Source organism: Eublepharis macularius, chromosome 4, assembly GCF_028583425.1.
Source record: "Eublepharis macularius isolate TG4126 chromosome 4, MPM_Emac_v1.0, whole genome shotgun sequence".
NCBI classification, from domain to species: domain Eukaryota; kingdom Metazoa; phylum Chordata; class Lepidosauria; order Squamata; family Eublepharidae; genus Eublepharis; species Eublepharis macularius.
This window is the reverse complement of record NC_072793.1, coordinates 95,341,689-95,355,236: the sequence shown is the minus strand read 5'-3', so window position 1 is coordinate 95,355,236 and position 13,548 is coordinate 95,341,689. Positions and strand designations below refer to the sequence as shown.

The following is a 13,548-nucleotide window of genomic DNA, read 5'->3' as shown; positions in this document are numbered from 1 at the left end:
ATTGTACTCAGGGCTTTTTTTCAGCTGTAACATGGTGGAACGGAGTTCTGGCACCTCTTGAAAATGGTCACATGGCCGGTGGTCCCGCCCCCTGATCTCCAGACAGAGGGGAGTTTAGATTGCTCGCCACGCCACGGCGCAGAGGGCAATCTAAACTCCCCTCTGTCTGGAGATCAAGGGGCGTGGCCACCAGCCATGTGACCATTTTTGCCAAGGGTGATATAAACTTTAAAAAACTCCCCCCTTGTTCCAGCTTACCCAAATTGACATCATTGTGTGGCCCTGGGAGCGTGCTCGCATGTGGTACCAGGTGCACCACCACCTGCCAGGAGTTGCCCCCTGTGCTGGCAACCCACTGAGTTCCACCACCTTTTTTCCTAGAAAAAAAGCCCTGATTGTACTGCTCATATAACAGCTCTAGTTGCATAACCTGATACGTGCATTGGAGTCGTGAGAAATGTCTCTTAAATCAGGTGGCAAAAGTGGTATTGTAAAGGTAGATAATTTATAGGACTTCACGTGCTGAGTTCTAATGAGAAGGAATTGTGGAAAGTGACCCTCGCACCCACAGAGAAAACTGGGACAAGGACAACAAGAGTTGGATAGACAAGTGGATTTGGAGTTGTGATACATGTGACACATGATGGGGGAAACTGGGAGGAGAAATTGGAGGCATTGGAGACATTCTTTTCTGTTATATCTGGTGATGTATGTATTTTTATTGTTTGTGCAGCATAAAGGTCTGGATGCTCTGGTAGGTTGCATGACAATCTCTGTGACTGTAGCGGGCAGGAAGTGCCACCCCACTGTGCTGAAGAATGAGGTGACTTGTCGAATCCCCAAGGACCTCAACGTTCCTCTAGATGGTCTGCCTGTTCAGGTAGCATTAATGACACTTCCCTGCAATCATACTGATTCCATGCCACTCCTGCTTCTGGCCTGTTTTTCTGTTTGCTCCTTCCTTTTTACGCTAGGCTGGCTCCTTCTCCTTTTTCTCTTGTATCCTTTGCTCATTAGTATGGTTTTCTGCTTATGAAGAGCCTGGCATGCCAGGAGCTATTCACATGCTAAATGGTATTTCCATCCACTCTTCTTCTGGCTCTACCTTCCACCCACATTATTCTGTTAGCATCTCCCTTTTAAATGCAGAGACATATTTCCAAGTACAGGTATGCTAAGGAGTAAAGGGAACAGCTAAGGGTAGTGTAGCATGAAAGAAAATTCACCTTTAACTAGATCACATGGAAAGCTCTTTCCCACTTCATCTTGTGAATTTGATGAGTACCAGGAAAGCTGCCCTTTAGAGCAACTTGTGAGCTCAGAGTTGAGTAAATTCTGACCTTAAAGAAGGCTCTTAAAGAAATGCCCGTTGAGGCCAAAGTAAACAAGCCAGATATGCATTTTCAGAGCAGAACATTGGGCAATGTTCCTGACTCCCTTGGCATTGTTTCCCAGACTCATTTATCCCTCAGGAAGCATTTCTCCAGTTTGGAGTTTAGCAGAGGCTTGTAATAGACTGTCCTGATTTTCATGTGTTCTTGAGGCTCCCAGGGTGGCGGTGGGACTGAAGAGGGAGCAATGGAAATCTCATGGAGGTCAAAACATGCACTTGGCAGTGGATAACATGCACTTTCTAGTCCCAGGCTCTGTTGTTTTTTGCACTTACAACACATACTGAATAACAGTTCCGGTGTCTGAGCTTGCGTCACCTCACTACCCACATCCCAGATGGCATAGCTGGCATGGACACACCCAGTCTGAAGCCACATGGATCAAATGCTGCCAGCATGGTACTTCCTGTTCTTAGAGACAGTGCTACAGGCAGCAGTGAAATGCAGGTGCACAACCTGCTCTTTGTTGTTGGTCCCCTCCCAACTCCACATTCCAGTACTTAAAATGATTTTTACTTTTTGCTTATTTGGTTTAGTGCAGAGCACACCAAGCCTTGCCTAAAGTATAAGATAAGTGCAGTTGGTCTTCTAAAAGAAGATCCTGCCACCCTCTTTTGTAGATTCTGTAGTCTGCAAGTACGGATTTAGAATTGAGGCAGTAGACAGAGTGCTCCCTATTACCAATCTGTTCCGCCCCGCCCCATCTTAAGGACATTCTGTGTCCCCAACACACATGCTTGCATCCTTAAGGAACATCCCCACCTAAGCTCAGCTGTCTCCTTCCTGCTTTAGTTTAAAATCCAAGATATTTTCCACACAGGGACATGTTTGTGTAGTTTCCCCATTACTGATGCAGCTATCAATACAGAGCAGTGGCAACAGGGCTTCCACGTGGCAGGTTTCCCCATAGTTTCCCTGCCCTGGTCCTGGCAGTAGCCATCTGTCAGCAATACCAGTTTTCAGGTTTTTTTAAAATTCAGTTTTTCAATTTTTTAAAAAATACACAATCGAATATCATTTTATCATTATAAAGTTATAGCAATCTATGTATCCAGTTGTCTGATACATATTTCTAGGTTTCATTTTTTAAGCAAGTGTTTAACCCCTTCTGTTGCAAAGATATGCATTTCCCCTTATATCTCCATAACGAAATGGGCTAGAGATGTACTTGTTTAATATGAAAGCAGGGAATCCAGAGAATCTGATATACAGATTATTATGATACTATAACAAGGTTTAATTGCCACTTTACAAAAAAAAGCCCTCTAGTAGCAGAGGTAGAAAATGGTTGGGACAGGGACAGGGCAGGGAAAAGTCTTGGTCTCATCTGGTTCAGAACTATTCAGCATATAATTAAAGCTGAGATTTTTTGTTCCAATATACATCACCTTATACTTATCCACATTGAACTTCATATGCCATGTTGTTTCCTATTCACCGAATTTAGAGAGATCCTTCTATAGCAGGGGTGGTCAAACTGCGGCTCGGGAGCCACATGCGGCTCTGGATGTATAGTGCGGCTCCCAGTGGTCTCTGAGTATCGCCATGGCCATACATTTTATTTTAGTTTTATTTCCCTCCCTTCTTTCCCTCCCTTTTCTCCTTTTTCATGTCTTTCCCTCCCTCCTTTCCTTCTTTCCTTCTACGTCTCCCCCCTTTTCCTTTTTTCCTTCCTTCCTTATTTCCATGTCTTTCATATTTTCAATAAAAATGTTGGGGTTGTCAGGTCTGACTCAGAAATTACCTGGGGACTTTGGGGGGGAAACCTAGCAAGAATATGACATCACTTTTGTGATTTCACTTCCAAGTCAAAGGCCAGGTGATGGCTCTTCCCAAGCTCCACCCCTTCTGATGATGTCACTTCCAGCATATTGCACCAAAACCCCACCCCTTCCTGTGATGTCACTTTCAGGACACTCCCCCTAATCCACCTCTTCATCTGAAGTCACTTCAATGCATCATGTCTTGCGGCTCTCAAACATCTGACATTTACTCTATGTGGCTCTTACATTAAGCAAGTTTGGCCACCCCATCCTATAGCTCTTAACAATCCATCTCGGTTTACAACATCCTGAATTATTTTTGGTATCATCTGCAAACTTAGATACAACACTTCTCACCCCCAATTCCAAATCATGAACAAATTAAATAACACTGGTTTTGATACTGTCCCTTGTGGGATCCCATTCTTCATTTCCCTTCATTGTGAGAATTGTCCATTTATTCCTACTCTCTGCTTCTTGCCATTTAATCAGCTTTTGATCCATAAGAGGACCCATCCTCTTATTGCATGATTGCTACGCCTACTCAGGAGTCTTTGCTAAGGTACTTTGTCAAAAGCCTTTTGGAAGTTCAAGTATATGATGTCTATGGAATTGCCGTTATCCACATTCTTGTTAACATGCTCAGAAAACTCCAAAATGTTGGTGAGGCAGGACTTCCCTTTGCAGAAGTCCTCCCAGCAGATTTTGTTCCTCAGTTTGCTTAATAATTCTCTTTCTAATAAATTCTCTCTCTGCTAATTTACTGGGAACAGACATTAGGCTAACTGGCTTGTAATTTCCTGGATCCTCCCTGGACCCACTTTTAAAATTGGGGTATCACTTTCCGGTCCTCTGCCACTTCACAGCAAAGCAGGTTTGTAAAAGACTGGAGAAAAGTAGTGAAATGCTGAGGAGGTGCACTTATGCACTATGATTTTTAGAAGCAGGGGAAAAAACCCACTTTCCAACAGCATCAAATGCAGGACAGATAACTCATGTGGAAATATTCTAAGTACTTTGGAGCAACCAAGGATCTTTTGCAACTCCTTACCATGATTTTTCCCCCCCATCCTGCTCTCTCCTAAGCCCTGCCATCGCTGTCCTTGTCCCCCCTAACAAGCTGGAACTAGGTCTACAGATTGGCTGCAATAGCATTCTTCCAAAATGTCACCGCAGCACCCATGGTATATCTCTACATGTTCTTACATGGACTCCATACTAGATAGATCCAAAATACAAGAAACAACAAAAGTATTCTTCAGGGTAATATGATCGCCTGCCCAGCTTCGGTACCACCTGTTTAGCCATCAACCTGTTTTCTGTTGCTCCAACATACTATTATATGACTTGGTAGACAATGCCTCTCAAGGGCTAACAGTGCAATCAATCACCTTATACTGGAGTAACTCTTCTTAGGATTGCACTGTTAGTCTGGGTTCTTGCACTTGGCTGCCCCCTTGCCTTCCCCTTGGATATCAGTGTTCTGGCATGGCCGATAATCACTTCCAAAAATGTCCCTTCCTTCTTTTAGATTTGTGTGAGTGACAACTGCACAGACCTGGGCTTTGTGACTGTGATCTCCTCCTTGTCCCCTGTCGCTGTTGTCTTGGGGACCATTGTAGCCATCTTGGTTCTCTGTCTCTTGGGATTTCTACTGATGAAATATATCCGGAGGAGGAAGAAGAAGAAGACAGGTAATTACTAATTGCAAGCCTCTCAAAATGTTTCCAGCAGAGAAGGCGTTTCATCAGCTGTTTCCATTTATCCACATTTCTCCATTATTTCAAAGACAGTGCTGGTTTGAATCTGACCTTGAGGGCTCTAATCAGAGATTTGTCATGTCTCACATGTGGCTCAGGCTGTTTCCGTGGGAACCTTTAGCTCCATGCCTCCTTCCCACCAAAACTGTAGCAGGATTTTTTTTTTTTTAGTTTCTGCTTGACATGCTCATGCAATCATCCAGCTTCTGGATGTCTGCTTTGGTAGGTCTTTCCAATTGTATTCAAAGCAGGTTTGTTCACTAGGAAGATGGGAAGGTATGGATTTTCAGGCACTCTCACCCCTATCTGAAGTCATTTTCTCTTTGTATCGCCTTGTGCCTGCCATTTCTTTCTACCAGCAGGGGGATTTTTGCTAGTTTTAGCATACCGTTTTTTTAAAACTGAAAAAAGGCACTCCAGCAGCCAGGGTGATGGTGATGGGAGGGAATGGTGGGCACAAGAGAAAACCATAGATAATACACCCACAGAGGCCCTTCCTTGCCTCTGCAAATGCCTCTGCATGGAGGCCGTGTACTACTGGCAAGTTTGTTTTGTTTTTTTAGGAACTGAGAACTTGGAGAGATTAAGCTTCAACAGGGGCACGCCAACCATTGCTCTGCTTCCCTTCAATGCTGGTTACACAACTGGTACTGGTAAGGATGCATTAAAAGAATTTAATAACAGCCAGCACTTGGGAGATGGTGGGTTTGAACCCTGGACTGGTAAGATCAGCCTGGACTGGTGATTCCTCAGCAGAATATTTCCCAAGCTTGGGCAGCTTATTTAGTCAGATGACCTCTTTGGCTCTGCTCCAGCAGTGATCTCTCAGGTTGGGGACAAGATTTCTGTCACCATCTCTGTACTTGGAGTAATTAAATCTCCATGTTTTTAAAAAAAATGCTCATGGTCTAATGATTTCTTATTTCCCATCAATCCCCTTCTTGCTTTAGTTGAAAGGAACTTCGAGCGCAGAGAGCTCATCTTGCCAGAAATACAGAAAAGACTAGTGGCAGAATATGCCATTATGAACTAAAATGAAAAAGATGGCCTTTGCTGGCATCTGACTCTCATTTCCTCTCTCCACCATTTGGTGACATTGTGCTGGCAGGGACCCTACACAACAGCTCTTTCTGAATGTGTTTTGTACACAGGTAGCAGTGATGGTTCTGCTGTGCCTCTCATGCGGTTGCAGTCTTGCTCCATTGAAAATCTTCGCCCAGAACTTCTGGAAGAGGTGAAGGATGTCCTGATTCCAGAAGAGCAGCTGGTAATGCACAAGGATCAGATCATTGGTAAAGGTGAGCACCATTGGGGCTATGCTGTGTCTCTCAGCCACACTGTGCAAAGCTTGGTGTTCTCTCTCTGCTGGGTGTTTTCTTGAGATTGCTTGTTTGCATGTTCTTCCTCACTGATGTTTGAGCCTCACTGTGCACCTCACTGAACTTGTAAGGTAGCCCAGTGGAAGGTGTTCTCACTGGATCTGATCTACCATTCCCTACATGGCCAGTAAAAGCTGCGAGGAAGTCTTTCAGTGAATAAATGAGTAGCAAGTCAACAGAGTACTCATCTAAATCTTTACTTTTATTACTGTAAGGACTGACACATTTTCTCCTATGCGTTCCATTTTGTATTGGACATTTGGTTTTTTGAAACCAAATGTCCAAATGGGGGGTGGGGTTCATTCTTCCTAGAAGTTTAAAGTTCAACAGGAAACGAGCAGTGGTACCCAGCACCCTCAGTCTAATGCAGCCTGCAACACATCTTATACAAGACGCAGACCAGAGACCTTGGTCCTTTCCACACTACATACCTGCTTCCAGGACATCGTGAAACACAGCGCAAAAAGCACGGAAGATAGCATCTTCTCGCGAGAGTTTTGCGTGACGTTTGCAAAACTTGCGCGACGTCGCACAAAACTCTTGCGAGAAGACGCTATCTTCCACGTTTTTTGTGCTGTGTTTCACGGTGTTCTGGAAGCAGGTATGTAGTGTGAAGAGGGCCCCTAACACTGTGGACTGAAATGTCTCCCCACCACCCCATTTTTATTTTTTTAACATCCAGTCCAATTAAGAGCCTGAAGAATGCAGTAGCATGATATTTTGGCTAGCCCTGATAAAAGGTGTTGCACAGCTTTGGTCTGTAGGTTTTTCTATAGACCATTAGGACTACCTGTGGCATTTGCTCAGTGCAGAAACTTTTCTGCAAGAAGAGCATGGCAGCAAGACCTAGGTCATTCCCAGAGAGGAACTGTGAGGTATATTTTCTGATATGAACTAATGAGGTTTTTGTCTTGTAGGATGGTGAATTTAAAAGCCTCAGTGTTTTGTTCTGGTGACCATGTAGCCTTTTTCAGGGAATACATAGGCCTCACATATGGGACAAGGAAGCTAAATGTAATCCTTCCAGTATGTGTGATTGCTATTTCATCTGAAAGCCACAACGTGTGCATTATCAGCCTTGGAACACGGTTCTGGTACATGTGTTCTGATGCTGTAAATCCTCGCGTTGCACCTTTCATACAAAATGGTGGTCGCGCGTACTGGGAAGATCACGTGTAGTGAATTCACTCTTATGCACACAGAGTGTAAGTTTTTGAGAGTCAGCTCCCTTCTTCAGACATGAGTTTTCAAACATGAGTCTCATGTCTGAAGAAGGGAGATTTGATTCTGGAAAGCTTATCCTCTGAAAATCTCGTTGCTCTCTAAGGTGCCACTGGCCTTGAATCCTGCTGTTCTGTTGCAGGCCAACACAGTTATTCACCTAAAACTATTGTAATCATGAGACAGCAGAAATTTGGTAATGATTCATTTCAGTGCCCACCAAGGCTAAGCACCAGAGAAGAGTTTCCAGCCTCAGATCTTTTCTCTTTCACATTTAACAGCTTACATCTTCCAGCGCAGATGCAGATAAATTGCTTACCATTCCACTTGTAAGATCCTGTTATGTAATTGGAAACTATTACCAAGCTCCAGCCAGCCAATTTTTGTAGGCTAAACTATCCCCCAGTTATTTCGACATTTCTTTATTTCTCATACATTCCTGTGCTGCAATCTTTCAAGCTCTGTGTTTATCTGCGTTTCTGAAAAAGTTGCCAGATGGTTTTCCTGCCTTCTGCATACAGCCAAAATGACTGGGGTTGCTAGTTAGCTCTGTAATCTGGTGATGTAAAAAAAAAAATCATTTTTTTAAACGTTTTGATCAACGCAAATAACCCATCCACAAGATTGTTAATGTATTGTTCTGCTTCCGAGAGTGATCATTTTTGTAATTAGTCATGTGGCAAAAGAGACCCCACAAACAGCTTGACGATGGGAGATGTGAAATTCAAACAGCTGTCCCAGTTCCCCAACTGCTACACTAGAGGTGGGCAATCCCCCTCCAGTACACTGAACAGCAGTAAACCAGACTGTTTTGCTAAGCGTAGCACAGCCGCTTGTTCTACTCCAGAAGCTGGCAGTCGAGCTGGGACAGGCTCAAGTCAAGACTTGGAGGTAGGTAGACAGGCTGGAACTCAGCAGGGCTTTGAGGAGGGGTCCTCTGCTGTAGAGCAGCAGCTCAGTGCAAAGCATTAGCATCTAGAGCAGGGTAGTTCTGCAAGTGACCATCCTTGTGCCCCAGTAGGATTCTGGGCACAAAGCATCTTTTAGAACAAGACGTGATGAGGGTATTATTTTCTTCCACTGCAGTCATGTTCCTGAGCATTTATATCAAAAATAAAGCCACCAGTTGTCATACTGACATTTCTAAAGTAGCCTGGGGCAAAATAGTGTGGCCATTTTAACTTATGCTCATATCAAGTCCTTATATACTTTTTCAAGAGGGGCTGAATCCTATATATGATATTGCATCATTTGTTCTTGCACGTAAAGTATTATTTACTGTACATTCTTCCAAATCTAACCCACTATTTTAGCCCTTTTCCAAGAACTAATTGCCCATTGCAACATGCAACAAAATGATATTTAATTAAATTTGATACTGACATTTCTCAGTGGTAATTTTTGCAGTCTTTCTGTTCCTATTCTTGTCTGTTTTACGCTGCCAAATAAACTTAAATACCATTCCTTGCCATTCTTGTAATTACTTTTTAGATATAAAAAACAATATTGCAGGTAATAAAAAAGTAATTTCAGTATCACATCGATTTACACTGCTGATATTCTTCCTCTCCATGATCATTTATAATGTGTTAATTCAGCTAAATTCTTCTGTCATCTAGTGATTATAGAGTAAATTAAACCTTGGGAGGGAGAAAAATGCCAGCAACATTGGGCACCTACATCTAGTCGCCCTAGCAAGACTGAATCCCAGCATGCAAATTTACTTAATGCTAGTAAGGATCTAGGGCATGTATAGAATGGCCTACTTTGACCATGGGCTAAATTCTTGGAATTAAAATGTTTTCAGTAGCATTTACTGCTGGTCTGTTCCACTTTGTTCTTGAAGGTAGGAAATCAAACCTTCAAATGCTCCTTTTAAAAAAATGCCCTGTATATAGAAAGCTAGTAGGTCAGTGAGAAAGCTAGGGAAGAATTTTCTTCTTGACATGTTCATTTGTATATAAAAGGAGATATTTTTTATGCGGAGGTGTTGAAACTTTCTGTCTCCCACCCGTAGTCTAACGTAGTAGAGTCCATAAACCAAATATACATGCTGATCACGCAGCTTAAGCACAGCTTTAAGAACTCATGTTAGTATTCCAGAACAACTACTGAAATATACAGGTGATAATTTTATTGTATTGTCTAATTTTGAATTATTCAACATGCAAGTTTTGAAGTGACATAGAAGTCTTCTTCCAGCCTAAGAGTTAAAAAGATACATAAAGTTGGGTGCCATGATGAATTGCTGTGGTGAGGAAACCAAACACTTCCTACGGTGCTGTGTGACTGCTAAGCTGGAGGAGTAGCTTCCTGCTGCTTAACCCTGTAATCTTGGCACTCTAGCGGATTACTGCAATTTGCCTGACTGCAGAGGTTTGAATTTAGATGTGGAAGAAACTGTTAATCTAGCCCCAAGCCTAAATGCTGACCTGTAGGAGGGAGTATTTGTATGTGTTAGAATGTTCTTTGTGGTGAGGGAGGAAATTAGGCTCGGGGAGTGTGTGCCTTATGGCATGTGCCCCACCTCAATCTCACCCACCCATTCCCAGACTGTAAACCAGTGGTCCCAAACTTGTTCCCTACCATGTGTTTCTTGGCAGCTGTTTGCTTCTTCAATCTTGGGGATAAAATTCAAAGAACCTTGAATGCAATAGGAAATAATCTGGAGCTTTGAGTTTCTTTCTGCCAACTGACAGAGTAACAAAGTGCTGAGCTCATCTTGGGCAGGCACCTTACAACCATGCACACTTTGGCTCGGCAACATACATAGACTTTATTATAACTCTGGGCTTGACAAGCTGTCTTTGTTGACTGCCCAGGGAGCAAACCCTTTCTTTGGAAACTAAAACCAAATAACAGCTCTTCTCCAAAGGAAAGTACCTGTCTCAAGATCTTTCCACCTCCTTGGAGCCAGGAGGTAATTCAGAAGAACCCAGAAGATATGATCTTTGCATCTGCAGTGAAAATTCATTCAGAAGCTGCTGCTTGTGTCATGGGAAGATGTTTAGCTTTGAACATTTTGTAACTAGCTTCAGTCTCTGTAAAAAGTTATTTTGTGGTGCTGCACAATACTCTCACAAAATTCAAAAATGGCCCATGGCCTCAACAAGGTTACTATAGCCTGTTACGGAGTTTGCCCCCCTCTCAGTTTAAAGAGTCCTTGGAGCAGTGTTTTTCCTCTGTTCCAGGTTAATACCCCCACCAGGATTGTTTTAGCTGCAAAATAATCAGAGCTCATTAAATCTTACAGCATCCTATGTTGGCAGGATAGTCTCTGCTTTTAGGAGCATAAGCCAGCCAGTTTCAACATCCCTTTAAAAAAAAAGGTTGCCTTCACCAATCTGTGATTGGAAGACAAGTGATAATGCTCAGAACTTTTCTTCCCTCAAATTAAGGAGTTACTTTTCTTCCTTCTTTAAATTGAAAAACTTACCTGGGGAGTCCCCTCAACTATGCAAAACTTCTGTTTTGTTTGAGGGTAGCCACCTTTTGTGGGCCCTTCAAGTTTCCTATTAGAAGGAGTGAGGTTGGCCTTGTAAATTCAATTGTCTTTTTGGTGTTATGTTTTTGTGGCCAGGTGCCCTCTAGTTGAGAAGCAGGGACTGGATTTCTCTTATGCTGCATTCATTTTTTTTGTCCTTCTTACTGCTAACATGCAAAAAATAAAGAGAATGGATCACATTTGGCATGCTGATTTTTTTTTATTGGCCTGTGTAGGACTTTTTCTTCCTTTTCTGTCCAGGGCATTTTGGAAGTGTTTACCATGGAACATACATAGATCCTTACCAGATAAAGATACGCTGTGCTGTTAAATCCCTGAACCGTGAGTAATTCCTCTTTTCTCTCTAAGGATGGCAACTGTATTTACTGGCCTGAAAATGGAAACCCAAGGAACTCTTGGTGGTTATGCCTCCCACCCCCAGCTGCATTGCTGCAATGCCGCACTTGTGGTGAACTTTTTCTGGTTTGGGGTTTTTTTTTAATAAAGACATGCACACATGCATATACACATGTATCTCTAGCACTGAAATGTACCTATTTCATGGTATTGAGCTGCTACAGTTAGATTTGTGGTTGTGAAAATATAATACAACTGTAGTACAACCTGGCATTTTAATGATCGTTCAAAGATGTCCTTAAAAAAAAACTATTTCACACTGGCTGCTAGGGAGACCTGCCTTGTTTTGCATTCTTCTGCTGCTTACTTTGTGACTTGCTACAAGGAGGCACCACTAGCTTAAGTGCCATTTACTGTCTCTTTGCAATGCTATTCCACTCAGAGTAGGTGGAGCTAAGGGACACACTGATAGTGTGTCAATAAATGCTGCTAACTAGGATGTACCGTTAAAGTTGCTCTTGTGAAACTCTTTAACACAGGTTCTGGTGAAGCAGGAATGCTCTTGAACCAATCTGTATTGTTTCCTGAACATCTGAAATGAGACAAAGCTGAATACCATCCTCCAGTGGAGCCAGCCATCTTCATTATGTTGTTGATTTTTGAGTGATATCGCCATCAGTTGGCTGGCAAAGCTTATCCATGTGAACACAGGCTTGGATCCTATGAATGAGTTCCATGAATGCTAGATAATCTTTGATGCAAAGTGTTTTTTTTCTAAAACTTCTGGTTGTGCAAGATCAATGGCTTACAATGGACTCTTGCACAAACAAAATTTTTAGCAGAAGAGGAAGTGCACTGTGCAGCTGCACTCATGGGCCATGTTCATAGGATCTAAACCACAGTTCCCCTGAAACCTTGGAAAGCAGATGCACCCATGTGCCAGTCTGATTGAGCTCCATTTGGTTCCTGACCTGATAATTTGCTTCCTACGGTGTTAACAGCATGCATTCAGGTTATCCGGATGGGGGGTTATTCCACAAAAACCAATAGGTTATTTCTGTCCCAAGTAGTTTGTACCAGTGTAGACGTGTTTGAGAAGCTTTCTTGCATTCCATTACCTAATCATTTAGTTCCTTGAGTTTTATGTGGTAGCAACCGTATGTGTTGCCTCAGTGCCTTCCCACTACCTCTTTTTCTTCTTTTATTCCTGCCCACCTCCCAGGAATCACTGACTTGGAGGAAGTGGAAGAGTTCTTGAAGGAAGGGATTCTGATGAAGAGTTTCCATCACCCCCATGTCCTCTCTCTCATTGGAATTACCCTACCTAAAGAGGGGCTTCCCCTGGTGGTGCTACCATACATGAAGCATGGAGATCTGCGACATTTTATCCGTTGTGAGGAGAAGGTATGTACAAAGTCCCCCACCTCAAACACTGTGGCTGTGGAGACTGTTCAGACTATGACATTTCACAGATCCTCCCTGATGAAGTGTATGTGAAATGTGTAGGGTGAATTAAAAATTAATACCAATTGGCACTTGCTTCTTCACTTAGTTTCCCACCTGGGACTTACTCTAGCAAGCAAGCCCTTGATACCCTTGATTTCCATTCCACTGAGTAAAATAAAAGCATTTTAGGTTATCCTTTTAGCATTTTGATTCTGGACCTATTCTTGGATTTATGTGGTAGAGCCTACTTTGTGAATGGTTGTTTAGGAAAGGAGTACAGAGAACTGTTGATCTATCTTTTCTTATAGTTTGATTTTGCTTTGGACTGGGGATACAGTAGATCCCCACCCACCCCCTGTCCCCATGTAACCACAGTGTCTCTCTCTGTTTAACTAGTACATATTCTGTGTGTCAGAGCCTCGCCACCCTGGGGGAAGCAGTGGGACTAGTTTCTGGGTGTGGTAGACATAAGGTGGTGAAATCCATCCTACAGCACAGCAACATTTTGTTAGCTAAGGCATTCTTATCAGGCATCTGGCAGAGCATTTCATATGTACAAACAATATGCTTTGCAGCAGCAGCTTCAACTACTGCAACAAGGTGTGGAAACCCCAGGGTCCTTGGAGCAGAGGAGTTTTTTTCTTTTTGCTGACTTAGAGTCTTCTTGAGCAGAGAGGAACGTGAGCTGGTGGCTGATGCATCTGCTGGTAGAGATGCACTGCAGACTCTTGTCTCACTCCCAACCTT

The 13,548-nt window shown here is 42.9% G+C and overlaps 1 protein-coding gene across 3 annotated transcripts in view; it reads left to right on the top strand.

Moving 5' to 3' along the window:
• MST1R (macrophage stimulating 1 receptor) overlaps positions 1–13,548 on the top strand; it is a 64,857-nt gene that overhangs the window by 44,622 nt on the left and 6,687 nt on the right. For 2 of the 3 annotated variants that reach the window (XM_054977257.1, XM_054977256.1), the window contains exons 12-17: positions 734–880; positions 4,686–4,848; positions 5,478–5,567; positions 6,066–6,212; positions 11,260–11,340; positions 12,578–12,759. In XM_054977257.1, the coding sequence (XP_054833232.1) occupies positions 734–880; positions 4,686–4,848; positions 5,478–5,567; positions 6,066–6,212; positions 11,260–11,340; positions 12,578–12,759 (810 nt within the window). The remainder of the gene's footprint in view (positions 1–733; positions 881–4,685; positions 4,849–5,477; positions 5,568–6,065; positions 6,213–11,259; positions 11,341–12,577; positions 12,760–13,548) is intronic. The other variant, XM_054977258.1, reaches the window with a different exon arrangement.